A 27,431-nucleotide genomic window follows, 5' to 3' on the forward strand; every position below is an offset into this window, starting at 1 on the left:
TTGTTTTCTTAAAGTACAATAATATATGTAAATAATTGAAATACATGTACCTTTGCAAAACTGCTAGTCATCTCTACCACCCTTCTCGGTTTTTTCTTTCTGCAATTCCATCTAAATGTATCAGTAACACACGTGTCACCCCCGGTTGCCTTGGAAAGGTTCTCCGCAACGTGTTGCATACACAACCTGTGCACACACTGGCCAGTACGTGTTGACCAACCGTAATCTTCACGATCAAAAACATATTTTATTCCTTTGTGCTGGTCTGATATCACACAGAAAAACTTCCCTTCTCCAATCACCCGTCTTCTTAAAACTGCATAAAGAATCCCCAGTTCTCGCCGTCCTCTTTATGAACAATTGCAAACGCCAAAGGCAACAGCTGGTTCTCAGCATCATATGCGCATGCTATGAGTAGCCTCCCCTCGTAACGGCCAAACATGAAGCATGCATCAATGCTGATAACGGGTCTGATGTATGGTACAGCTTGGATACAAGCACCAAAAGCCCATGCTATGCCCTTGAATTGTTTAGCTCCCTCTATTAGTACTCCGTCTTTATCAAAAAAAGGGCCATGCCATCGCTCATATACGGTGCCGACATTTGTACTTGCCATGGCCTGGAGCAATGGTGCCAGATAGCCATATGAGTCCTTCCAACTACCGAATATCCTGCAAATCGCAAGTTCACGACCTCTTCACAGCCTGTTGTATTTTGGGATTACATATTTGTATTTGTGTCTGACGGTCATAGCCACCGCCTTGATGCTCATTGATGGATCCAACTTAATGTCCTCCTCAATTGCATCGGCAATTAATGATGTCGTCAGCTGCGCATGGTCTGTCCTTGTGGACGCAGACTTGCATGTATGAGGTGGTTCACACTTCTTAATCATCCATGATTCCCCTGAACCCGCAGGGGTTGCAAAAAGGCAGAACTCGCAGTGCGAGTGAGTTGTACAAAGCACAACTAACCTTGTTCGGTCCCTTTTGTGTATTATACATTCCCAGTTGTCGTGAACTTGAGTCTCATTTATTTTATTTACAAATTCGTCTATGTTGGTATAAACTTGCCCTGCGGCAAGTTCTTTGTTGTATTCAACACGAGGACCAAAGAAACTAATGTCTGCCTCTTCGAAAGCTGTGGTGTCGTTGAATGTGGCAACCAGATGCTTATTCCCCCGACCTCTAATCGGGAATTTTTCTTCCCTGGACAACCCTGGTACATTTGCATCACCATCTGATAAGTCATCAGCTTCCCAAACCCCTTGGTATTCATCCCCCGTTTCCATTTCCCTTTCTGGTACGACATCAATAGCATCAACATCAATATCAATATCATTTCGATTAACGGGTACCGGTCCTGACTCTGGCATAGTTGGAAATCTAGGGATTATGGGTGTCTGTCTGGGTGGTAGTGGTAACTCTTCAGTATTTTCTGGGGAGTTGTGGTACCCCTGGTTGTCATAACCGGGGCTGTGATACCTCTGGCTGTCATAAGGGGAGTGCTGGTGATATCCCTAGTTGTCATAAGGGGATTGCTGGTGGTACTCCTGGTGGTCATAAGGGGAGTGCTGATGGTACCCCTGGTTATCATAACCCGAATTGTCATAACCTGAAGGTCCAGCCCCAGCCGAACTTGAAGGTCCAGCCCCAGCCGAACTTGAAGGTCCAGCCCTCGTTCGGGGAACCCTCTTCGAATATATGTCCATTACCGGGACCCCACAAGCTATAAATTGAGTATACACAACTCTCCACAAATTGGCATCTGTTATTGGAAACTTAACAAAGTAAGGTCTACCCCCCCCACGTGAGTTGTCAATCCGTGTAGCCAATTCTATTTCATACCTGTTGGGGTTTACAGATGTCTTTTCGTATATTAGCTGCTTCAGTTCCTCAAATGTGGTATTTTCATTAATCTCGAAGCCAAATGCGACTTCTTTCGTGTAATGCACTCCATCTTCATCACTTTTTAGCTTGCCGCCGACATACAGTGCAACTAACATCTCTTCTTTAACAAACTACATTTAAAAAAAAAATTTACAAGTATTACATGACATAATAATGGGTACAGTAATAAATGACTAATTGAAAAATAAATAAATAAAAGTTAAAAAAAATTACAATTTTTATATAGTGCGTGCAACAGTAAATTTCTACATTAAATGTACGGTACGCTACAGTGCGTGCAACAGTAAATTTCTACAGTAAATGTACAGTGCGTGCAACAGTAAATGTACAGTACGCTACAGTACTTGCAACAGTAAATTTGCAACAGTAATGACTAATTATTATAATTAAAAAGTAATGACTAATTATTATAATTAAAACATACCTATTCATTCAGCTTCTCGCCTCGAGAGAAGTTCTCAAATCGGGAAGTGACAGAGGCAGAAAATGGGCTTAAATCATACTCCATATGGGGTGCCTGGGGGGGTGGCGCCTCACAGGCCTAATGGGGCGCCCCAGGGGGTGGCGCCTCACTTGTGGTATGGGCCGCCCGAAACCCAGGCGGTCAGGGCATATTTAAAAAAAAATTGTGAGCAGAGGTATTTTTAAAATTTCAATTTTTTAGGGATATTAATAAAAATGGCCGCTCCTTTTCTCACTATATATATTTATCATATATAAATACAATGAATAAATAATATATACTGTACTGGTAGTCTGGTAGAGGTACAGCTTTAATTAAATGTTTCTAGCTTTTTCTCAATCCTTCTATTCTTCTCTAATACAATACAATATCATTAATTTAATATGATTTCCAAATTTGACCAATTATAGATTTGGTCTAGTAATTAATTTCAAATCTACGACTTCCAATCTTAATTAATTAGGTCCCACTATCAAATATTTTTCAAGAATCAAAGCTGGTATTGCGGATATATATGGTTCAGTAAACACAAGCACATAAAATACACAAGATAATTAAGATACATAAATTTTGTGAAACTTTTTATAGAAATTTAAAAAAAAAAAAAAAATGCTTGATAGAGACTACCAGTTGTAAAAAAATAAATGTATTTACAACTTACACACAAAAATAAAGATAAAGATAAGAATACTATTCTCGCATATTATAGTATACCCCTCAAATTTTTATAGAATTAAAATCAGAGTAAAGCTAGAGTGTGATGTGTTCACCAAGAGAGTTTGGTGAGCACAACTCCAAAAGTTAATCGGATCAACTTTAAACGCCGAATCCAAACCGTTGAAATCCATGTGCTTCATGAGTGATGCATGTGCATGCAAAATTTTGAAAGTTTCGAGTTCATTTGCTACATGGTCAAGCGGTCAAAGAAATGAACATTTTATTAAGTTAATTTATAAGTTGTTTTATGTAGTCAATTTTTATTATTTCTTTGACCGCTTGACCGTGTAGCAAATAAACTCAAAACTTTCAAAATTTTGCATACACATGCATCACTCATGAAGCACATGGATTTCAACGGTTTAGATTTGACGTTTGAAGTCGATCCGATAAACTTTTGGAGTTGTGCTCACCAAACTCTCTTAGTAAGCACATCACACCCTAGCTTTACTCTTAAAATCATTATCATTCAGTACTCATACAATTACAATCATTGAGAAAAAATTATAACCGTCTCTCCAATCCTCACTCAAATTACTTCTTTCATGCTCTTTAAGGATATTTATTGTTTTAGTAAGAATAGGAGTTATGCTCCTATTTTTATATTAACCACAATTTGTTACATTGTTTAAATGATAGGATTTTGAAAAAGAACCCCTTAGAAGGAAAGGAAAAAAAAATGAAAGATGAAGGTAAAAAGAATTACAAATAAAATTTTAAAAAGGGAACAAAAATGAGATTTTTTTTTTTTAAAAAAAGAAGAAAAGAAAATATGGAAAAGAGAAGAAAAAGTTGTCTTGCTATATCCCTTCATTAGAGCCGACTGTATTCAATGTACCTAGCTTGGTCCCTCTTTGACTAACTAATTAAAAAGAAATAACTATTCCAATTTCCAAAATACCTATAGACTTTTTAAAATTAATTATACGTACCTGCCCGGCTGCCCCTCTACCCCTCCTCTAGATTTTGAATGTTTATGAAGATTTATAAATTTGGATCAACTTTGTGTGGCCTCTTTTTAAGTTTAATTTGTTTTTTCTTGAATTTAACTTGTAATTAATTAGGATTGAATTTATAGTTTAAATTAGAATATATTTTTGGAATTTTGATTAGTAATTATGATTAGATGTCAAAGCATTGAAAATTATAAGTTAAAACATTATTTATTTTTTTATCTAGTATCCGATTAGCTAATGAGTTTGAATCCGATTTGTTATTTTCTTGCTCCCCTGACGAAAATTATGAATCTGCCCCTGACTACACTGCACCCTATATATATCTTAGTCATAACGTTTTTTTCTCATTGAGATTATTCAAAATCTGTTAGGAAGTTTAAATATATATATATAGAGAGAGAGATGGGTTATGGTGAGTTGCGAAGTAAAGCGACTATTTTATTTCACGCTCATATTTTGCGATTTTAAAGTTCAAAACGTCGATCCGAACTGTTCATCTTGTTCTCCATATTGAAATGTGCTTGGAGACCAAATTTTACATTTTTTGGAATTTTTTTACTATTTATTAAGCACTTTTGAAAGTTGCTGATCTGATGGTCCAGAAAATTTTACTGTTTTTACTGTTCACAGCAAAACAGCAATTTTCAAAAATGCTTAATAAATAGTAAACAAATTCGAAAAAATGTAAAATTTGGTCTCCAAGCACATTTCAATATGGATTAAATATCTAACGGTTCGGATCGGTCGTTTGGACTTTCAAAATAAATATATGGCGTGAAGTAGAAACGCGTTTTACTTCGCAACTCACCGTAGCCCATCTCTCTCTCTATATATATATCATATATATATATATCATATATATATATATCTACAACAAACACATGATCTCAATCATCTGTTTTGACTTTTAATACACTCGGTTTGGTCTTGGAATGCATGTGATAATAGTAACAAGATTCTCAAATAAATTGCTATTTATTCGTTTACAAATTCTTTCGAACAAAGGGATTCTTGAATTATTGGCTAATTTTACAAATTATTTTAGAATTAATTCCTTCTTATATAATGATTTTTTTAACAACTTCATAATATATTTGTATGTATTATAAATATATTATAAACAATGAATTATAACTATATTATACCAGGACTACCGAATTATTTTCAATTGTCGAACTTGTCACTATGATTATAAATAGGATAGCTTGCCCCAATATATGAAAAGAAATTTACGATGACATGAATGACCTGAAAAAAAAAATCATGTTAATTATCTAATCACTTCTCTCTATTTTTTTTTTTTAATTTTCTTCAATATGTAACTTTGGAAAGTAGATATACTCAGGGGCGGATTTATGTTTAGGGTTTAGGGTTTAGGGTTTAGGGTGCTAAGCCACCCTATGATTTTAAAATTTTTAATTATGTATATTAAACTTTAGTTAAACTCTTGAGTTTTTTGAACTTTTATATACTCTAGCACCCCTCATGAAATAACAAATGTTTGTTAGTAGTCTAGTGGTTTAAGTTCTAGATGTTATGTGTAAGGTCATGGCCTCATGGGTTCAATTCCCACTAGCCCTAGCTACATTTTTTTTAAATTTTTTTCATATATTACATTTTATAAACTAGCCCCCCCCTATTTACATTTTCTAGTTCCGCCCCTGGATATACTTGTAAAAAATTGAAAAGTGTAGAAGTTGTAATTAATAGTTTGTGCATCCTAGAAGAAGAAGACATGTAGCTTTGCATTGGAAGCATATATATGGAGTTAGCTTTAATTAATTAATTATAGCGCTAGCTAGCTGCCTAGCTATATATATATATATATATATATATATCTTATCCTTAGTATAAAATGCATATATTCTATATCAAGCATATATATCTTTTCTTTTCCCCCGTAATATAATTGTTGGATATAATCGTTGGATGTCATGATTGCCAAAAATTGTTTCTCCTTTTATGAAAGATTGGATGTCATGAGTAACCTCATACGTGTCGCAAAAATGGAAAAGAATTAGAGGATCAATTATATTACCAATTAATTAATCCCCTCATGTTTTCCTTTTCAGGTCTAATCTAACACATTCTTATCCTTACACCTAATATTAGTTTAATTTCAATTTAATTATTGGATGAACTAATTGTACGTCTACTTATGATTGTATATTTTTGCCATAAGATGTCACTACTGCAAAATTTTATATTTTTTTTTTCATTAAATCTATATACAAAATATAAGAAAACACTATTCTGTTTTTGGTTTTATTGTTTACAACTGTGTTTCAACATTCATTTTTTAATGAAGAATCGTCTATATAATTGAACACAATTGTACACTATTTTCAATTAAAAACCGTGTATGAATATTAGAGCGTATTTTTGTACGTGTGTATATGAATGCTCCAACAATTGTACACGGTTTTAATATTGTATGATTCATGTGTGATGAAAAAATTCATATAAACTTTTCCACGTCATCGATATGTACCTTCATGTTATAATGCTTCTTTTCCCTATACATGTATTTCTCTGAGGCATATCTTCTAAACCGGCGAGGTTAGGACAAGGGGTAAGACAACGGAGACAATATTTTCACCAAGAAGGCAATCTCCAACGAAGAAACTTTAACGGAGCATAACTTTTTGCTCGAGTGTTCGATATAAGCGTTCTTTAACTTTTCGAAAAGCTCGCAAGGAAGAGACAGCATTGTTCAACGGGATGTTGGCACGGTTTGAATTGCAAAACAACAAAGAGAAGAGTCTCAAAACTTGAGTTGAAGTTTTTTATTAAGTTTTTCCTTTCTAATTCTCTTTTTTCTTTTTTCCCTTAAGCATTGTGAATTGTATAAATTCTCAGACCTAGAATTTTTTTGTTGTATTTTCAAATTTTTTTAGAATGTTATTATGTGACTAATAATATGTGATGTAATTATAAATGATGTTTATATTGGTAAATGTAGTGTTTTTTATATGTGTTGTGTTTAAATTCATAGTTTTTTTTTTAATTTAGTTTGGTTTAGTATTTTTGGTATTAGATCTAGGGTTTAATTTGAATTCATATCTATATTTTCATTAGATTTTTTTAAATATAAATTATATACAGTTTTAATAAAATCCGTGTAGGATAAAGGTTTTCATACATGATTTTACTTTAAAAACAGTGTATGATGTATTTTGGCAAAAAAAATATGAATTATCTACAGTTTTTAATATTAAAAAAAAACTATGCAGGATAATAATTTTCATACATGGTTTTACTTTAAAAACCATATTGTATGATGTGTTTTGGCAAACAAAATTGGTGATTAAAAAAAAAGAAACATACATGGTTATAGAACTGTGTACAATTTACCAACCCTATTATATACAGCTCCCATGAACACGGCTGCAAAATCGTGTATAAGCCCATTTTTCAACCATGTATGGAAGTGTTTTATGTAGAAGTGTGCATGTTCACACAAAAGTGTATGCACAAAGTTTCAGTACAGTAAACTGTACCTTTTAAATCTTAAATACACTTTCGAATCAGATTGCAAGTGCGCAATCATATCGCGTAGTATATTATCGGGTATCGATCACAGGGACGGTTCAAGTCTTAACCAGATTCTACCTAAATTAATTAAAGACTAGAAGTGAGAAAATATTGGTTTTGGGTATTTAAGTTTCCTAAATAGTTCAATGGCAGTAATTAAATGCAAGAAGGTAAATAACTTGGTTTAAATTAATAATAAAAAGGCGTTTTCAGGGTTTCAGACTCATCTCAGTTCTGTCTCTCAGTCCCTGACATGGACCGTGTAGTTTCCTACACGAGTCGAGTCAGGTTACATGGGCCGGGTACTTTCGTACACGGTCCATGTGGACTTCGAGTTAATGCACCAGTTACTGTTTCTTTGTATTGTTCCTTTGTGTAGGGTTCTACTGACCAGACATAATATTCTCAAATCTCAACTCTCGTATATTAGTTCATAAAACTTGGTATGGAGTTGCAATATTTACCCTCGTCGGATTCTAGACCTCAACTTTCATATCGGCCCGAAGTACCTAGTTGCTTGTTTGGTATTCTAAAGGCAACCTCATATCTATCGATAAGAGGAAATGTTCACCTTTCGGATCACTAAACCTACCTCATGTACTTAGTTTTGGTTGAAAGGTTATAATGGGTGAGATGCGCTTTAGATGTGATCATGCATCTAGTGACAAACCAATATAAATCAAACAATTTAATCTAAGCAATTAAAATCAAATACAATCAAGCAAACACAAATTTCAATACAAAAATCCAATAACTCTCATGCAAAATAAAACATTCGATTACATATTAACCCTAGAAACAAAGAAATCTACTCAAACATAGTTCTAAAGCAAATAAAACGGATAAGATAAAGAGAAATCATGATAAAACCCAAAGAAGAAGAAGATCCACAACAAAGCTTGCGTCTTTTGCTTCTCAACTTCGCCTCTAAACAATAGCCACCAATCCAAAATCCTAGGAATGCTTCTCTGCTTCAGAATATCCTCTCTAGTGCAAGAAATCCCGCTTATATGCTTTTTTGGCCGACCTTTCTTCAATAGGCCTTGTTTCTAGATTCTGGATCTGTTTCCAGATTTGCCTGACACGGCCCGTACAAGATCCTATCCGGGCTGTGTGCCTGTGTTCTTTCTGTGGTCGAGTCAGCGGTCGAGTCGAGGTTGATACGGGCCGGACAAGATGTTGTACGGGATGTGTAAAAACTTCTCAAATTTCATATTCTCCTCGATTTTGCTTGAGTCCTACAAAATAAGAACAAACTTGCAGCAGTACCACATTCTATAGATATTTCAATGAAATACGACCGATTTAATGGTTTAAACACATATTTTGGTACAAAATATAGGTCGGAATATAGATAAGTTTACGAGATATCAATGCACATTCAAAATAATATTTATTAACTTTTTTAGATGAAATAGTAATATTTTATAAAACAAAAAAATTAAATCTAATAATTGTAAAACAAAATTGGTTTTGTGTTTTAAGAACATTTAATGCATATTATTATTATTATTATTATTATTATTATTATTATTATTATTATTATTATTATTATTGTTGTTGTTGTTGTTGTTGTTATTATTATAATAAGGATAGAAAAGAATTCCTTATTTTTGTGATTGGATTGGATTAATTACATATAACAACAGCTGCTTGTCTTTCTATTTTAGAGTTCTATGTTTCATCTTCTTCTCTCTTACTCTAAATGTTTTATTCTCTTCCATTGTCATATTTTGATATGGCCATGAGAGGCTAAATATTTGTAATTATTATGAATAATTATATGAATCCCCCTCACTCCTATCCCCCCCCCCCCCCCTCCATTATCCTCGCATTTTTTAAACATATTTTAGAGGTGGGTTTTTTTTTTCCTTTTTCAATGTCATCCATATTTCTCACGATCTATGAGGAATTTTGCGAATCTAAAACCACGAACGTATTCTACGCAATTTTATCTTTCAAATGAGATCCATTATGACATACTTTCGGGCTAATCGTCACACAAGTATTTATACCTCATCGTGCAAGTATTTATACCTATACTTGTAAGTATTTATCCCCAATCGTGGATCTCGTATCTCTCCATCATCCCCCATCTCTTAAACAGATTTTAACTTTCATAAACTAACTTAACTAACTAGTTTAATTAAATTTATTCAAAACACTATGGTCTTCCAAGTTTAATTAAATTCATAGGTATAAATATTTGAAAGATAATAAATTAATACTTGCAAATTAAGATATTAATACATGCATATCTAACTTGATATGACTATATGGGGGGACCACTCAAACTACATGGGGAGAAGAATCATACACGTTTTTAGAGGTCATTTTTTTTCAATATCGTCCACATTTCTCACGATCTATGATGAATTTTACGAATCTAAAACCACAAACGTATTCTACGCAATTTTATCTTTCAAATGAGATCCATGATGACATACTTTCGGGCTCATCGTCACACAAGTATTTATACCTCATCGTGCAAGTATTTATACCTATACTTATAAGTATTTATCCCCAACCGTGGATCCCGCATATCCGCATCAACATTTCCCAATCGTCCCTGCATCAACCTTCTCTAACAAAAATAGTTGACCACATAGGTATAAATACTTCAGTGCATAGGTATAAATACTTGTAATACTTGATATTAATACTTTTAAATGTCAGCAGTGTCATATGTGGAAAATACTAGATATAAATACTTAGATGACGAGGTATAAATACTTGTGTAACGACGAGCTCGAAAGTATGTCATCATGGATCTCCTTTTAAATATAAAATTGCGTAGAAGACGTTCGTGGTTTTAAATTTGCAAAATTTCTTGTAGATCGTGAGAAATATGGACGAGATTGAACAAATAAAATTGGGGGATAAGAGTGGGGGAACAATTATCAGGGCCTTATTGATCGAAAGAAATTCCTTATTTTTTGTGATTGGATTAGATTAATTACATACAACGTACAACGGTTGCTTGTCTTTCTATTTTAGGGTTCTATCTTTTATCTTCTTCTCTCTTACTCTAAATGTTTTATTCTCTTCTATTGTCGTATTTTGAATTTTTGATATGCCCATGAATAAGGCATATATTTAGCAATACTTGATTATTGTTTGAAGTAATTATTCTTGGATTGTAATTAGTACTGTTGTGATTGATTTGTATTAATGGAGGTTTAAATTATATGTATGTGATTTGATTTGTGAGATATATATATACATATATGTATTATTAACCGATTATTGAGAATTAATGTGCTAAAAAATGAATTAACTTGAATAATTTGTGAATTTTTCACTTTCGGTTGGTATATATTATTATTGTGGTAATGAAGAGCTAGGAGACAAGACGAGATATTTGCTTAGTAAATTGTGAAGATGAATATTAATTAATGGAGCCTGATAATTGTACTTCAAATAAAATCTCCGAGCACGTCGACCCTCAAGTAGTTTAACAGAAAAAAAATTTCAATATTGTCTAACTTCCATTTTCAGCGCTAATATTCAAACATTTAAAGCTATGTTTATTATCTGACTATTCGTGATGAATTTTGCGAATCTAAAAATATGAATGTTTTTTACCCGATTTTCTTTTTCAAATGAGATCCATGAAGAAAAAATTTCGAGTTATATTTGTGTCGTGATTTTTTTTACCACTTTAAATCTTTGTGACAAGCATATAAATCTCAAGTACAAGCATATAAACCTTATTAATACCACTTTAAATCTCTAGAATAAAACATATAAACCTTATGTACAAAGAATTTAAACCTCAACAATAACACTTTAAAACATTTAAATCTCAACAATAACACTGCATTTACAAAGCTCATTTACAAAGCATATAAACCTTATGTACAAAGCCTTAAAAATTTTAATGGTTGTAAATTGAGATTTAAAAACTTGAAAATTTAAAGTGCTCATGAGTTTTACTTAAAAAAACAAATTACTTTAAAATTACTCAAAAGTGTTTCTTCATGGATCTTATTTGAAAGATAAAATCGAATAGAAAATATTCGTATTTTTAGATTCGTAAAATTCATCACTGATTGTCGGGAAAATAAATTATAATAATTACAGAAAAAATAAAAAAGAGTGAGTGAAATGAATCTTTCCGTTTTGGCTTGAAGACAAAAGTAGTTAGGAGTTAAAAATATAAAGATTTAGAATTTTAATGCTTTCAGACAGAGGTTTATACGCCTGCGAGTAGCATTGTAAAATGTTATAAACAAAACTTTAAATGTTTGAATATTAGCGCTGAAAATAGAAGTTAGACAACATTGAAAGTTTTTTTTATGTTAAACTACTTGAGGACGCACTCGGGTATGATGGCTTGGGGTACCAGAACATTTCTCTTAATTAATTAATTAACCAATTGAATTATATGAAGTGCTTCAATTAGACATTCACCTAAAATGGAAACCTGACCTACAGAAACAGGAATGGTGGAATTTCGTTATTATGGAAGATGTTCTGTTGCATCTTGATCCCCTTTAAATTTTAATTAATAGCGACAAAATTGAAACAAAAACAATCGGCAGGGGACTTTGTGCCTAATTGTACTAAATATCATATCATATATCCTCTTCAACTATGTTTTCTCTGGATCCCACTGACAGCGACATTATCTTCAAATCAATCATTCAATACAAAATTACAAGACTTTCACACACACAGCACATATATATATATAGTGGCAAGTGATTTGATGCTACATTTTTATTTTATTTAATATTCAAAATCCAACAGTTTTATTTTGAAAATCAATCATTCAATACACGTGAATAGATAAAATAATATAGATTACATCCAACAGTTTTATTTCGACTCTTATTATAAATGGAGGCATTTGAACCCTCCTTTTATATATATATATGAAATGGACTTGGTGAGACGCGGAGTATACGCGTTTGGTGCTCTATGGTACATTTTAGTCATTTTGAAAATCCAAACAACCGATCCGAACCGCTCAACACGATCTCCATATTGAAATGTGCTTGGAGACCAAATTTTACATTTTTTGAAATTTTTTTTACTATTTATTAAGCCACTTTGAAAATTAATGATCTGGTGGTCCAGAAATTTTTACTGTTCACCCGGATTTTCAGATTTTCAAAGTGGCTTAATAAATAGTAAAAAAATTTCAAAAAATGTAAAATTTGGTCTCCAAGCACATTTCAATATGGATATCACATCTAACGGTTCGGATCGGTTATTTGGACTTTCAAAATGAAAATACGGCGTGAAGTACAAACGCGTGGTGCTCCGCGTCTCACCCAAGTCCATCTCATATATATATATATATATATATATATGGTGGATGTAGTTTTATATAGTCTATTTTTTAATAGTCAATACTTAAAACAATATCTACATACACTGGCATGCATTGATCCGCTAATATAACTTTGGAAAGCTAATAGGATGGATATTGTGAGAGGTAAAATAACTAAATTGTGCAATGACAGTACAATTAATATAATAATAAATAAATTGTGAAGCTAGCTAGCGTAAACCATAAAATTAATTAATTAGCAAATAAACTGTAAACTGTCAAATGTGATGTGAGGATATTCTTTGGTCTGCGTGTCAAATAAATATTCCTGTTGTCTCCTGTCTCAGTACCTGACAGTACAGGCCACCTTAAAATAAATTATAAAGGAATCCGAAATATATAATTAGTCAATTTAATTTCTGATTTGGGATATATACTACATTTCGATTCGTCTATGTTACTCTTAATTAGCAAACATATATATATATAGCTGGCTTGCATGTTGAGTATCTGGTTTTGACTGCGTATATAACATATAACAATTAATATTGATTAGATGATGGAGGTAGGATCAGGATCAGGAACAGGAGCAGGAGCAGGAGCAGGAGGACAATGGATGGATACGATGCGGATCACGTGTCTGCTGGATGAGGATTACTCGGTGACAATGTACGGTGGATGTGTGGCCTTGGCGCCGGCAAACCCCCACGACCCACGCCAACACTGGCTCCTGCACCAAGCAATCAAGCTCAAAGACAGAGATGCTCAGCCCGCTTTTGCTCTCATCAACCGAGCCACCAAGCAAGCTATGCAATCTCCTGCCACCAAGGGCTTTCCTGTACGTACGTCTGTTTAATTATTTGATTAATTAACTAGATCTCTTGTTTGTAATTGTAATTGTAATTGTCATTGTCATTACTGAAGATACCTCTGGTAGCATACGACCCGGTTTCTCCCGACAAGTCGGTGCTGTGGACGCTTTCCAAGGATGCAAGGCATGGGTACAGGCGGGTACGCTGGCTGAGCGATTCCAACCTCATCTTGACCACAACTCATGACACAGTCTGTGATGGCACTAACCTGCTACTCTGGCTCCACAACAACCGCAGCAACAACCAGTACTGGAAGATCGAGCCCTATGATGCTGACATCCTCAACAATCTCAAGGCATGCTATCCATCTGTACCGCAACCCACGGTGCCTAACCGCATTTTCAAAATTTGTTGCCGCTCCAAACCCGACTACAACCTCACAGCTGATGAGGACACGGATGCTGTAATGCTGGCCCGAGCTGATTCCCGGAACGAGTACCAGAAGTGGATCAAGGATGATAGATATGGAAGACATGTGAAGGACCAAGACGGCTACGCAGCCTTCGCACTCATGAACAAAGCCACAGGGAAAGCAATCAAGCGCGGTTTGGGCACTGGTCATATTGTATGTTAATTAAATTGTTCTATCGATGGATTAATTAATTGATTGATTAATGAACTAATTAATTAATTATATATAATGTAGGTTCGGCAAGGGGTGTTCAACCCGTACTATTTGGACGAGTCGCTGCTGTGGCGTGAGAGCAGTGGCGGCGGCTTCCGTGAAATAAGAGTTCACAATGATGCCTCAATGCTGCTCCATGCGCAGCATGCTGACAGTCCCTACTTTGCGAACTGGGCGCTCGTCGGCCTCTCCAAACGCAACGGCTCCGGCAATCAGCGCTGGAATGTTCATGAAATCAATTAATTAATTAATTAATTAACTTCTTAATTAACTGGATATATATGGATGCTTCATGCTTGCTTGCTTGCATTCCTTCATTCATGTATCTCTACTTGGACGTCCAAATATATAGTACGGGTTGAACACCCGTATGCATGCATGTTACAAACATATAATAAAAATGATCTAGTGATATATATATATATATATATATATATATCTTCATGATAATTATTTTCTTTGATTTAATTGTTCAATTTGTTTTTACAGTAAGTTCAAATCACTATAAAAAATCAGAGTGCATCATTGCAACATTCAATTGTAAGTGTATATATATGTTGATGTTTTTAATCAATTTAATTATTTCAAATTAGTGTAAAATCATTCAAAATGATAAATAATATCTAGCTTATGTTTTTTATATGAGGAAGATTCACTTAAATCCTTTTCTGATGACATCAGATTAATTACACCCTACATTTTCAAAATTCTGCACCATTAAAAAACAACGATTTTGTACCCATCTTAATAAATATCAAAAAAATTCCAAAAAATATAAAATTTGGTCTCCAAGCACATTTTAATATAGATTGAATATCTAACGGTTTAGATCGATGATTTGGACTTTGAAAATGAAAAAAATAGATGTTGTAACTTTGTTGTAACTCGATCCCTCCTCAATATATATATATATATAGAGTTAGGCTGGGGTGCTATGGATAGCATAGTGGCCTCCTGTGCTACGGCTCAATATTCAAGTTTTCAAAATCCAAACGGTCGATCCGAACCGTTCATCTTATTCTCCATATTAATATCTGCTTGGAGACCAAATTTTATAATTTTCTGAATTTTTTTACTATTTATTAAGCCACTTTGAAAATCGCTAATCCAACGGTTTTACTGTTTTGTGCAGCCACCGTTGGATCAATAATTTTGTAAAATACTTAATAAATAGTAAACAAATTCAGAAAAATGTAAAATTTGGTCTCCAAGCAGATATTAATATGGAGAATAAGATGAACGGTTCGGATCGACCGTTTGAATTTTGAAAACTCGAATATTGAGCCGTAGCATAGAGGCCTCTATGCTATCCATAGCACCCCAGCCTAACTCTATATATATATATATATATATATATATATATCATAATTTATTTAACTCATTAAACTTATCAAATAAATTTAATTTCATTATTATAACATGACACTAACACTTATTTTTTCTTAACGGATAAGCACTTTACATGTGTCAGTAACACATTTATTTAATGAAAAATTAAATTCAAGAGTTAAACTTTTTTCAAATACTAATAACATATTATATGAAAGAAATGAAACACTCCAACATAATATCACTAAATTTAGTTTATAATAACAACTCAGTTTCATAAATAAATATGTCGTACTAATTGAAAAAAATACATCAGAAATTAGTAAAAAAAATGTTTTGATAAATAAATAGAAGAATAATTAATCAATTTTAAAGTATGTAAGAAGAAAAAACATATATAAAAAATATTGAATGTATGTTCAAGCACAAACAAAACTGCAATACATGATTTATAAAACTTATTATCACACACTATCACATAAAAAAAAAGTCAATGTAAAAAAAATATTTATTGAAATAAGTTGGAATAAACGGGAATAAACTGACGATTAAACCGTAAAATGGCCGATTAATTGGAAAAATCCGCAAACAGTCATTCGTTAAGTGTATTCGTAACGATTTGACTGCCGATAACAATTAAATGGCCGTTAAGGCCTTTTTTACAACACTGTTTATATATATGAGCATAGATTTAACCAAGCTAATTAAATGAAACAATTACAACAAATATTACAGAGAAAATTCTTCTAAAATGTATGTCCAATATATTTGTGACATTTGACACACTTTGTATGTTTGATTAATGAAATCTAGCAGCATGACTCCTACATTTGTACTTGAAAAAAAAAATGTTTGTGCGTTTGATGATGATTTAAATCAACTTATGGCACAATTTTTGTACGTAAACACACCAAATTGATAGATAAACTCTGACTAGTGCTTGTTGTATATGCATAAATATATTTGTGCTAAAACGAATAGATACAACAAATAAAAATACTATTGACAAAGTATTGTGGTTCTATGAGTGTTGTGGTTCGAAGTGATATATTTTAATTGCTTTAGTTGACTTGGCTGTTATTGGTTGTATTTTGCCTTAACTGTTTCTATTTTCAGTTTAGCTGTTATTGGTTTTGTATATTTTGGACTATGCTTTGGTAAAAATTTGAACATTCCGTAATGAAACAGATGATAACTCCACTTTTTCAAAAAAAAAAAAAAAAAGTATATATATATATTTGTGCTAAAACGAATAGATACAACAAATACAAATACTATTGACAAAGTATATGTAACATGCATTTGCATTTGACTGCATGTGTATGTTGATGTTTTGAATCGATTTAAATTACATTTAATTATAATTTTAAAAATCTTCAAATTTGACAGATAATGAAGTTGCAAAAAATGTGATTAATTAAATGACTTGGGACTTGGATTCTTTGTGCATGAGACAGCTATAGTAATACATTTTTGGCAAAGTTTGATTGGAATCGGTTAATTGGAGAATAAAATAATAAAAGAGGAAGAAAATAAAAGAATCCCAATTGACCTGGAATGAAAAGTAGCATTTTAATGAAGGTAAAATAATTGTTTGGCAAAATTGAAAGAAATTGGTGTTTTCAGTTTTTACAGCGGCGTGCAGAGACGGTAGATTAATTTGTAGACTGTAGTTGTTGGGCTGCGCTGTTCCAGTGTTTCTGTTGCTGTTCCTGTTCTTGTTTGTTGTTGTTCATGAAAAACCCTAGAATAGATAAAAGTAGAAATAAATGAATAAATAAAATAGGGTCTCTCCCGTTACCGTACGTCTCCCTCTTCTCAGACTCAGACTCAGACTCAGACTCAGACTCACACTGGACTCAACCATAAACCATCCACCCATCCATCCCCTTTGTCCCTTTGCCCCTTCGGCTTTGGAAATCGATTCCATTCCATCCCTATTCCCTTACAAATTGATCGAATCCCTATTCCCATTCCCTTGATAAGAGAAAAAAGAGAGACAAAAGAGAAAGGCGATGGAATCGGAGGGAGATGATCGTACATTCAAGGTAAATTTCACGGCGGAGGGGGTGGCGAGTCTGAAAGCGACGATTGAAGAAAAGCTCAAGGATTTCATGGGAGATTACACCGATGATACGCTGGTGGAATATGTGATCGTGTTGCTAAGAAATGGGAGGCGCAAGGACGAGGCCGCGCAAGAGCTTCACGTCTTCTTAGGGGACGACAATCTCTCTTTCATTTCTTGGTTGGTATTCAAACATTTCCCCCTTTCTCATTTCTTCAAGATATTCAATTCAATTCTATGTGGATGTGGATGTGGATGTGGATGTGCATTATAATTATACCCTGTAACACCTAATTAATTAATTAATTACTTACTTAATTGATTCATTCATTGTCCAGGCTTTGGGATCATCTATCCTCTAACCTACAACTCTATGTTGATGCCGAACCACCACCACCCCCACCACCTGCCCCCACCTCCAAATTACAAAGAGTCCCTTCTCGAAATGAAACCGTAAAACGGCCCAGGAGAGACTGGAATCTTTCTCTTTCAGAAGAATACCTCTTAGACAGTGATACTCTTCAAAAGGAACAGCATCAGCCCAATGAGACTACTACTGCTACTACTTCTAAGAGGCAAAAGATAGTGTGGGAAGAGAGAGAAAAGAAGGAGATACAGTCACAGAGAGCAACCTTCCCTTTGAGAAGTGTTGTCACTAGTGTACTCAATCCAGTTGACAAACAAAACCCACCAGATAGAGATACAGATACACATACAGATACAAAACCCACTGCTACTTCACGCTCTCACAGAAGGCGCCTCCGACAAGACAACTCCCAACAGAAAAAAGAGGTTCACTTCTTCTCAATCTTAATCTAATCTCAAACAAAACAAAACAAAAATAATTCACATTTTCATATTTTATTCAGCAGGACCCACCATCCAGACCGGCAGTCAATGCCCCACGTCGCCTCCTCCAGTTTGCTGTTAGGGATGCTGTCAAACCCATGCAGCATGCACCTCTTTCCACCACTGAACCTGCTGGACCCTCTATCAACCGCCTCCGATCTGTTCTCTCTGCTCCTACCCCTCATGGAAGAGATGACTTAAGTGAAGAAGAAGAAGAGGAACAAGATGTCCAACAAGAACAAGATAAGCATAGGCCCACATCTGTGATTCCAATGCCAAGCGGCAGCAGCGGAGGAGAGCGGAGCAGTGTGTTCGATAGGCTTGGCAGGACAAGGGGCTCAATGGGAATTTCTCATGCTGAAATTGACAAGAAATACAGTTCGGATTCAGCTTCTGATAAAGATGGTTATGACATGGTGGAATATAGTGTTGCTCAGGAAAAAGAGGCTGAGGAAGAGGTGGTGAGCAAACAAGTAGCAGCGGTTCCAGTAAGTCATATTGGGAGCAAACCGAGCAAGATTTTGAATATTTCTGTTAATGTAAATACATGGAAACCTCCTGGCATGGTACAAGAAACACACAGCTTCTCTCTTGAAAACAATAAGGTGTCTAAAGCTGAAAATACAGAGGTCTGTTTTGTCATTTTTATTTCTTTACCTACCTTTTGCTGTACCTGCCTGGTACAAACAACTATGTACTACTGTATGCCATTCTTTGAGAATGTTATTCTCTTGGTTGTACCTTGGATTAGACATGAACAAGTCGAGATGAATAGCTGGTGCTTGACATTGGTACCATAATACCGCACCTCTCTCTATACAGCTACTAGTACCAGTCGGCATATGATTTATTTAAATCATTTTACATACTTGTGAATGTACGATATCGTACTGATTGGTGCTTTAACATATTTTTTCAGGTTACCGTCCCGGCAATGGTACAGAAGGCTCTGCCAAAGACCCCAACAACACCTGGTACAAGAAAAAATAAAAAATAAACTTATATAAGTTGCTGTTTTGTTGTTTATGGAATTTGATTTTTTTTTCTTTTTTCAGTAATATCAAATCTTTTATTGTTGTACTGTATACAGTTGCTAGTCGATCTCTAGAGGATCCTGATGCCAGAACTCTATTTGTTAGCAATGTAAGTCATCTCTCTCTTTTGATTAACTATTATTCTTTGGGAAACTTTTTAGTGGGAGAACAGTAGGAGCAATTTGAGTAAATAATGGAAATAACTGTTGACTTTTAGTTAAAATGAGTAAATGACCACTAACTATATTACTGGTACAGTGGAATTGATTATGTGTTGCTCCCGACCAAGTGTGTCATATAATATTCTTGCTTTTTGATCTATCTTTATATCTGTATGTTAGGTTGTTTGATCATTATAATATTGTTTGTGTAGGTTCACTTTGGTGCAACTAAAGATGCCCTTTCTCGTCATTTCAATAAATTTGGTGCGGTTCTTAAAGTCATTATTTTGGCTGATGTCAATACTGGTCAACCCACGGGGTAATTGATTTACCTTTTTATTTTTATGAGTTTTGATCATTCATGACCATGATTACCAAATTTGCACATCTACCCTTTGAAATTCTTTATTTCTATAAAGTTCAATAACAAGTGGTATAAATGTTCAAGATTTTGGGGCATATCTCTAACAGTAAATTCACTCATGGTAGTTGTCTACAAGAAATATGACAATTTTAATTTTGTACTTTCGATGCACCTAAAAACAGATCATTCGTGACTATGATTGCCAAATTTTGTACTTTTATGAGTTTTGATCATTGATGACTATGATTACCCAATTTGCACATCTACCCTTTGAAATTCTTTATTTCTTCGTTCATGACTATGATTACCAAATTTGCACATCTACCCTATGAAATTTTTTATTTCTATGAAGTTCAATAACAATAAATCCACTCATGGTAGCTGTCTACAAGAAATATGACAATTTTAATTTTGTACTTTTGATGCACCTAAAAACAGATCAGCCTACGTGGAGTTCTTGCAAAAGGAAGCAGCAGAGGCAGCTCTTTCCCTCAACGGCACCTCTTTTATGTCCCGCATTCTCAAGGTATGATTTTGATTTTGATTGTAATGTAATGTAATGTATGGAATTAAATAAAATGAATGATTTTGATTCTCTTTCAGGTTGTGAGAAAGAATTCTCAAGAATCTGGTGCAACAACAGTGACAGTGACAGGCCGGGGTCCAGCTCGGGTTGCTCATAATGGTGCCTCCTTCTCACCATATATGGCACGGGGTCGGGCCCCAGTAAGAGGTGGTGGAAGCCGCAGCCTCCAGTGGAAACGTGGGGGGCAGTCGTCAGATGCCACATCTAATGCTGCTTCTAATGCTGCAGCAGCTGGTTCTAATGTGCGCAGTTTTACCTACACACGGGTTGCGCCCAAGGAACGTGGACAGACTTGAGTTAAAAGAGTTCACTTCTTAGTTGTCAGTAGACTTTTTGAGTTGCTTGCTGAACCTGAACCTAAACCTTTTTGACAAGTGACGTGTCCCCTTATTATAATTTTTTTTTTTAATTTCCCCCTTTGCTGGAAAATTTGTAGATAAAATAATTACACTGTTATTTTCTTTTATTATTTTATTTTACTTTTGGAATTGTGATGGTTTTGTTGCGCAGTTAGTTATAGCACTTGTTAATGGCATTATCGTTTATGTTGTTGAACTTAAAAAATGTTTCATGTGTGTAGAATGTAGATTGATTCAGTGGTATTGTGTTGTCGCTGTGACCTCCACTCTAGTCTCTACATTCTACAAAGAGTGAGAAGAGACGTGATCTCTTTGGAATTGATCGACTCCCTCTTCATTCAGTAATTTCATATATGACTCCCATCTCCTGGGGCTGGGGGTAAGATTTAGCTATTTTGAGCGTCTGTTGGAAATAAAATGAAATTGTATGGAAATTGGAAAAGAGGCCTGAATGATTGAATGAAATGTGAAAATTGGAAAAAGGCCTGGCCTGTTTATTGAGTAAGCCCAAGAAAGGCCTTGAAATGTGATCCATCAACGATCATCGATGTGGTGAAAGAGTCAAAGAAAGAGAGCTCTGATTTCCTCATTTCCTCTTCTCCACGCGACTGGACTACTCTCAATCTCTCTCGCTACCTCTGGTGGTACGTGGCAGTTAGTGAGTACCCCTCTCTCTCTCTCTCTCTCTCTAGACTGTAAGTGTGTGTGAGAGAGATAGTGAGGTTGTGCGGCGAATAAAAGAGAAAATTAAGATGTCGTGGGAGCTGATGCTGTGGTTGTTCGCCTTCGTCTCTGTCATCTCTCTAATTGCTCTCTCCCTCTACCAGGTCCTAATTCCTTCTCTCTAAATACTAATCTAATTAGGGTTCTGGTTCTGGTTCTGGTTCTGGTTGTTTACTTTTCAAATACTAATTTCATTTTTCTTTCTTACATGACAGCTCATTACCCTGTCAGATTTGGAATTTGATTATATTAACCCATTTGATTCTTCTAATCGAATCAATGCTGTTATCCTCCCTGAATTCATCCTACAAGCTGTCTTATGTGCCTCCTTTTTGCTCTCATGGCACTGGTTTTCTTTTCTCATTACCCTACCCGTCACATGCTACCATCTCAAAATGTAATCTATCTCCTCTCCTCCTCATTCATGCAATTATTAATTGCTGCTGCTTAACTAACTTAATTGTTTTTCCATACCTATTCTATTCATCAAGATACATGAAGAGGAAGCACCTTGTAGATGTCACTGAGATTTTTCGCTCCTTACATTGGGAGAAGAAGTACCGAATTATCAAACTTGCTTTCTATGTCACCTTATTTGTCATCGTTATTTACAGGTACATCAATCAATCAATCATCTTACTTGCTTTTCTTCTCATATGTACATTTACCAGTAATGCCACCATGGACTCATATAGTAACAGTACTCGTTTTCTAGTACCAACTTGGTCAATGCCAAACTGACTGAACCCAAACAAGACAACAATAGGCTGTTACATAGTGCAAAATTGTTAAGAAAGTCTTTTACCAACCTGATTGGGATGTGAAGTTAATTGTATGTAATTAATTATTGGTATTTTGTCAGGCTTGTATTGACAGCTGTCACCCTCGTCATGGATGATGAAGATGTAAATTTTATCAACTCAGGGACACTTTAGTGTTTATAAAATAACATTGTAGAGTAGTTGTGCTTTCTCAGTGCAGTGCTTGGTTGGGTTGGGTTGGGTTGGGTTGGGTTGGTTTGTTTGCTCTGTACTAAGAACTTTTCGATTTTTTTTTTCTATTTAGAGTTGTTGTAACAATAGTAGGCTTTTGGTTTTATTTGATTATTTTCAAAATGTATGTTTTTGTATTTGTAATTTCTTGATATATTGCGAGTTTAATTTGTGGTTGTGCATATTATTATGTTTGTCATATAAATAGCTTAAAAGAAATAGTGATCAAATGCTGCCTGGAGCCTATAGCGTACTGTAAATTGAAAAAAAAAAAAAATAGAGAATTAGAAGTGGCAAGAAACCCAAGACCAAGAGGAAGAGAAGCAAAAATGTAAATAGAAAAAGGGCAGAGTTGCTCAATGTAATCTACATCTGCCCTGTAAACCATAAAATATAAAAGGAGGATGAATTTTGTTGTCAGTTATCTTCTTTTTATAATTTACGTACTGTTGGTATTCCTCTTAATCATCTAATAAAATCTCTAGTTCATTGAAAACCAGCTTTTGGTTTAGTGGTTAAGATAATAGTTTGATCTTTATCTCCCACAGTTTTTAATCTGTGTGAGAACTCTTTAATCTCCATGTCCATCAAGATACAGTACTGTCAATTTTTATCTAATCTTCAAACCAATTATTTCTTTTGTTGCTTTGGCTAACTGTTTTGATGATCCCTATCGTAACATAGCAGATTACCATCTCCTCAAATGAAACCAAAAAGAAAAATATAACTATACACAAGTTGTTTCTCTTTTCTTTTTTAATTTGCATATCTTCCTCAAATGGTGCATTTTGACAGGTACAGGGCGCTGAATTTAAGTCAAGTAGAGTTGGATTTTTCCTGTTTTCTGGTTGTCCAGATAACTCTACTAGAATTACTATCATGCCATTGTCTCTTTCTCGTACCAGTACCAGTTCTCAACTTCTGAAACAACATCATTCCAACATCTGAAATTGATGAACATATTGTAGCAAGTGATCCACTCAAAGAGGCATGCATTACATCATACGACTTTGACATACAGTGCTTTTGCTTTCTAAAGAGAGATAAACAGTGCATATTGAACCCAAAATTTAAATTCGACGAACAAAGCTTCAGGATATTGCACCAGTCCAGAGCCAAAAGATAAAATAGTACATAATGTTTTGTTCCTACAACTACACCTGATTGATTCTCAAAATAACAAATTAGGTTACAAGCAAATCATGACCATACTGACATCTAATTTTAAATCTAAACCCCATCTGGCTGCAAGAACGGATTAGCGATTTCATCAGTGCCATCTGTTGGAGATACCAGCATTACAGCTGTTCCCCTACATACCTACACCAACAAATTCCAAACTCAATTAAAACCCAAAATATCTTGAAATCCATTCTCTTCATACCACAAATAAGCAATTATATAAATTTATTTTTGCTCAAGGATCTACCCAAAATTTCTTACATATGCAATGTACCATTCACACTTGATAATTTAATTCAAAGAGAATAATAAACATAAAAAAAAGGTACAAGTATAAGCACGAAAAAACAAATAGGTTTTGGCAATTTGTTAATAACATTTGACCATTTTTATAAATAAGGATGAAAGGGAGATCTACAATGTTAAATACTGACAAAATTGCCCTTACCGACAATGACCATGAGCCCTCATTTTCTTTTCAAAACCCAGATTTGACAAAAATTATCCAAGTGGAGATATGAGAAGTATTGGGTCCCAATTGCAAATATGTAACAATGCAGAGGTGCAATTGCAAAAACAAATACAAAAAAGGAAGTGAAGAAGAGGTAAAAGAACATACAATGAGACCAAGACGCCTAGTCTGGTCGGTGGTCTTCAGAGGATCGTCAGCATCTGTACCAACAAAATTTTATATTCATTAATAATCAAAACAGGAACAACATAAACAAACATCATTTTTCAAAACTTATTTCACATTTTTCATTCAAGGAAGAAAAGTATCCAACAAGTCCTTTATGAACCTGGTCCTAGAGGTATACATCAAACCAGTTTTACAAAAGTTTGAAAGGAAGGCGAAAATTAACCAAAGGAAGCAATGGAGGTCAGATAGGTGCACTATCAACATGCTGGTACAGTAGCATTACCTGACCTTACATGTTACAAATTACAGGTATAATAATGCGAATAGTTGGATTCTGATAATAAAACAGAGATAGAATAGAAGGAATAGGAATAGGAGTACCTCTGAGAAATTCAACAGCTTCATCGAGTACCAGGTTAAGTAACTGATCATATCCTTTCAGTGTTCCTGTCACTGCATATTACAAACCAACAACGCAATACTACATGCATTTATTTACCATACAAAAATAAAATTTACTTACAACACAGAGAGAGAGAGAGAGAGAGAGAGAGACCTTGTCTACCACCGGTGAGCTTGACTTGCACGCCTTTGTCAATAAATTTTGCAAGATCAAGAACAGTTTCCTTCCTTCCTGACTAAAAAACAAAAGAAATATAACTAAAATGCAACCTCTTCAGGATTTAAACCATCCAATTTGAAATAACTAACCTAGATACCAGTATTAAATTGGTAATAAAAAAATATTTTCATGGAAAACTCAAAAATTAGCACATCCCCTTGTGGCATTTGAGCAAAACTCAAAGCTTTCAAGGGATTCTTCAGAAAACCTTAATAAATTTGAACTTGAAACTAAACAATTCCATAATTTCTAAACCAATAAAAAAATACATAAAGGCTGGACAAGCGAAGCAGTGTTTTTTTACCATGGGAAGAATATAAAAGTGGGTTATTTTTACCATGGCTTGAGAGTGGTTCGCAAGATGGGAGCTTTTTGCCTTGTCGCAGCGTATAACTAGAAAATAGAAAAGAGAGAGGCAAAGATTAAGTAACAAGTCTTGAAAAACCTTAAATTGAGACTGAACAAGTTGTAATAACCAACCAACCTTCGATTCAATTTGAACCGATTCGAATCGAATCGAAGAGAAGAGAAGAAAAGAGAAGAGGAAGTGATGAACCTATGAACCCTGGCTGTGGCTGGTTTTTCTATTCTATTTCCAAATCTATCGGAAATTCGAGTAGACCGGGTCCATCGTGCACCTGGTTCTGGAATCGACTCTTCGGCTGTCTGTGCAGACCAGTGGTGCTTGGGTGCTGATATTTACACCACAAAAAATATTATTAACACAACAAGCTTTAAATATTTTAATAAATAGTCAACTTTACCCCTCAATTTGTTTCTCAATCAAGCAGTCATTTGTTTTTTTTTTAATTATCAAGTTTCTTAAATATCATTTATATCAACTTCTAAATTTGTTATCCTTCATTAATGTTATCTTCTAATTGTATACTATACAATGAAAAGAAAAAATAAATATTTTAGTATGTTACCCAATCAAATTTTGAAATAATATGCCCAATTGCCACTTAATTTTTTTTTCTTTTTCTATAGATGTAATTGTTTCCTACTTTTAATTATGTTACTCAATTGATTGAAAATTATGTTGACAGTATTTTTTTGTTAATTATAAATTATATAATTTAATTAAATCTTAAATAATTTTATCTTCTAAATCTGATCATTTCAATTAATAAAATCTACAATTTATTATATGTTAATTTAAGTATAAGTTTTCTTTTTGTTGATTGGTAAATTGATTTTTCAACTCGTTAATTATGACTTTTAAATTTTAATTATTATCTTTCATTCTTTAGGAATGAAATGCATCTAGAGATAAATATTTTAATTTTGGAAATAAAATAAATCATAATCATTAAAATAAAGGAAGTGTTGATTGTATAATTAAATAAGGCAAGCTATAGCAACAATAAAAGAGGGACAAAGTTGTCTATACACATAAAAAATTTGAAATTGTTGTGTTAATAAAAAAAATAGTTGTGTTAAAATCAGCACTCGTGGTGCTTACGTCCCACAAGTAATCTCTTAATTTTCTCCTCTCAATCAACTTCCTTTCTTATTTTTGAGAAAACAACACCTTCCTTTCACACTTTCACACCCGCTACGATATTCATCTCATTATTTTTCATTTTTTAGTCTCAATCATGAATGTCTCATATTTTTATTTTTATTTTCATTTTCAAAATCTAAACTATTGATTTAAAAATATGTGTTTACTTTTTAGAGACCAAATTATATATATATATATATATATATATATATATGAGGAGGGTTCCACTGCACCCTTTATATATATATAGAGAGAGAGAGAGATGGGCTATGGTGCATTGCAATGCATGGAGGGGTTTGTGCATTGGACCATAAATCTAAAATTCAAAATCCAAATGGCCGATCCAAACTGTTCATCTTGTTCTCCATATTAATATGTGATTGGAGACCAAATTTTACATTTTTCTGAATTTTTGTACTATTTATTAAGTATTTTACAAAATTGTTGATCCAACGGTGGCTGCTGATTTTACTGTTTTGTTAAGCCACCGTTGGATCAACAATTTTGTAAAATACTTAATAAATAGTAAAAAAATTCAGAAAAATGTAAAATTTGGTCTCCAAGCACATATTAATATGGAGAACAAGATGAACGGTTTGGATCGGTCATTTGGATTTTGAATTTTAGATTTATGGTCCAATGCACAAACCCTCCATGCATTGC

General features: G+C 34.0%; 4 protein-coding genes across 5 annotated transcripts; 3 read left to right on the forward strand and 1 right to left on the reverse strand.

Annotated features, from left to right (window-relative positions):
- The first annotated feature begins 13,431 nt into the window (after positions 1-13,431).
- On the forward strand, positions 13,432-14,616 carry LOC144560964 (ricin B-like lectin R40C1). The gene is made up of 3 exons (XM_078310183.1): positions 13,432-13,696; positions 13,783-14,295; positions 14,377-14,616. The coding sequence occupies exons 1-3, from the start codon at positions 13,475-13,477 to the stop codon at positions 14,596-14,598; spliced, it is 957 nt and encodes a 318-aa protein (XP_078166309.1). The 5' UTR covers positions 13,432-13,474; the 3' UTR covers positions 14,599-14,616.
- A 3,043-nt stretch (positions 14,617-17,659) lies between these two features.
- Positions 17,660-21,239, forward strand: LOC144560718 (uncharacterized). 2 transcript variants are annotated; one of them, XM_078309968.1, is made up of 8 exons: positions 17,660-17,929; positions 18,088-18,541; positions 18,619-19,227; positions 19,518-19,572; positions 19,689-19,741; positions 20,006-20,112; positions 20,596-20,683; positions 20,761-21,239. In XM_078309968.1, exons 1-8 carry the CDS (start codon positions 17,700-17,702, stop codon positions 21,037-21,039), a joined length of 1,875 nt encoding a protein of 624 aa, XP_078166094.1. In that variant the 5' UTR covers positions 17,660-17,699; the 3' UTR covers positions 21,040-21,239. The 2 variants fall into 2 exon arrangements, with proteins under 2 accessions (XP_078166094.1, XP_078166096.1); XM_078309970.1 differs by having other exon boundaries at positions 18,622-19,227.
- A 503-nt stretch (positions 21,240-21,742) lies between these two features.
- On the forward strand, positions 21,743-22,997 carry LOC144560965 (protein cornichon homolog 2-like). Its single transcript, XM_078310184.1, has 4 exons — positions 21,743-21,929; positions 22,041-22,222; positions 22,317-22,439; positions 22,688-22,997. The coding sequence occupies exons 1-4, from the start codon at positions 21,855-21,857 to the stop codon at positions 22,758-22,760; spliced, it is 453 nt and encodes a 150-aa protein (XP_078166310.1). The 5' UTR covers positions 21,743-21,854; the 3' UTR covers positions 22,761-22,997.
- Positions 22,998-23,874: 877 nt separating this feature from the next.
- Positions 23,875-25,848, reverse strand: EMB2816 (Small nuclear ribonucleoprotein family protein). The gene is made up of 6 exons (XM_078309734.1): positions 25,746-25,848; positions 25,599-25,654; positions 25,196-25,277; positions 25,021-25,092; positions 24,619-24,671; positions 23,875-24,137 (listed from the first exon to the last, which is right to left on the reverse strand). The coding sequence occupies exons 2-6, from the start codon at positions 25,599-25,601 to the stop codon at positions 24,048-24,050; spliced, it is 300 nt and encodes a 99-aa protein (XP_078165860.1). The 5' UTR covers positions 25,602-25,654; positions 25,746-25,848; the 3' UTR covers positions 23,875-24,047.
- Between the last annotated feature and the right edge of the window lie 1,583 nt (positions 25,849-27,431).

This window comes from Carex rostrata, chromosome 10, assembly GCF_964058835.1.
Source record: "Carex rostrata chromosome 10, lpCarRost1.2, whole genome shotgun sequence".
Classification (NCBI taxonomy): domain Eukaryota; kingdom Viridiplantae; phylum Streptophyta; class Magnoliopsida; order Poales; family Cyperaceae; genus Carex; species Carex rostrata.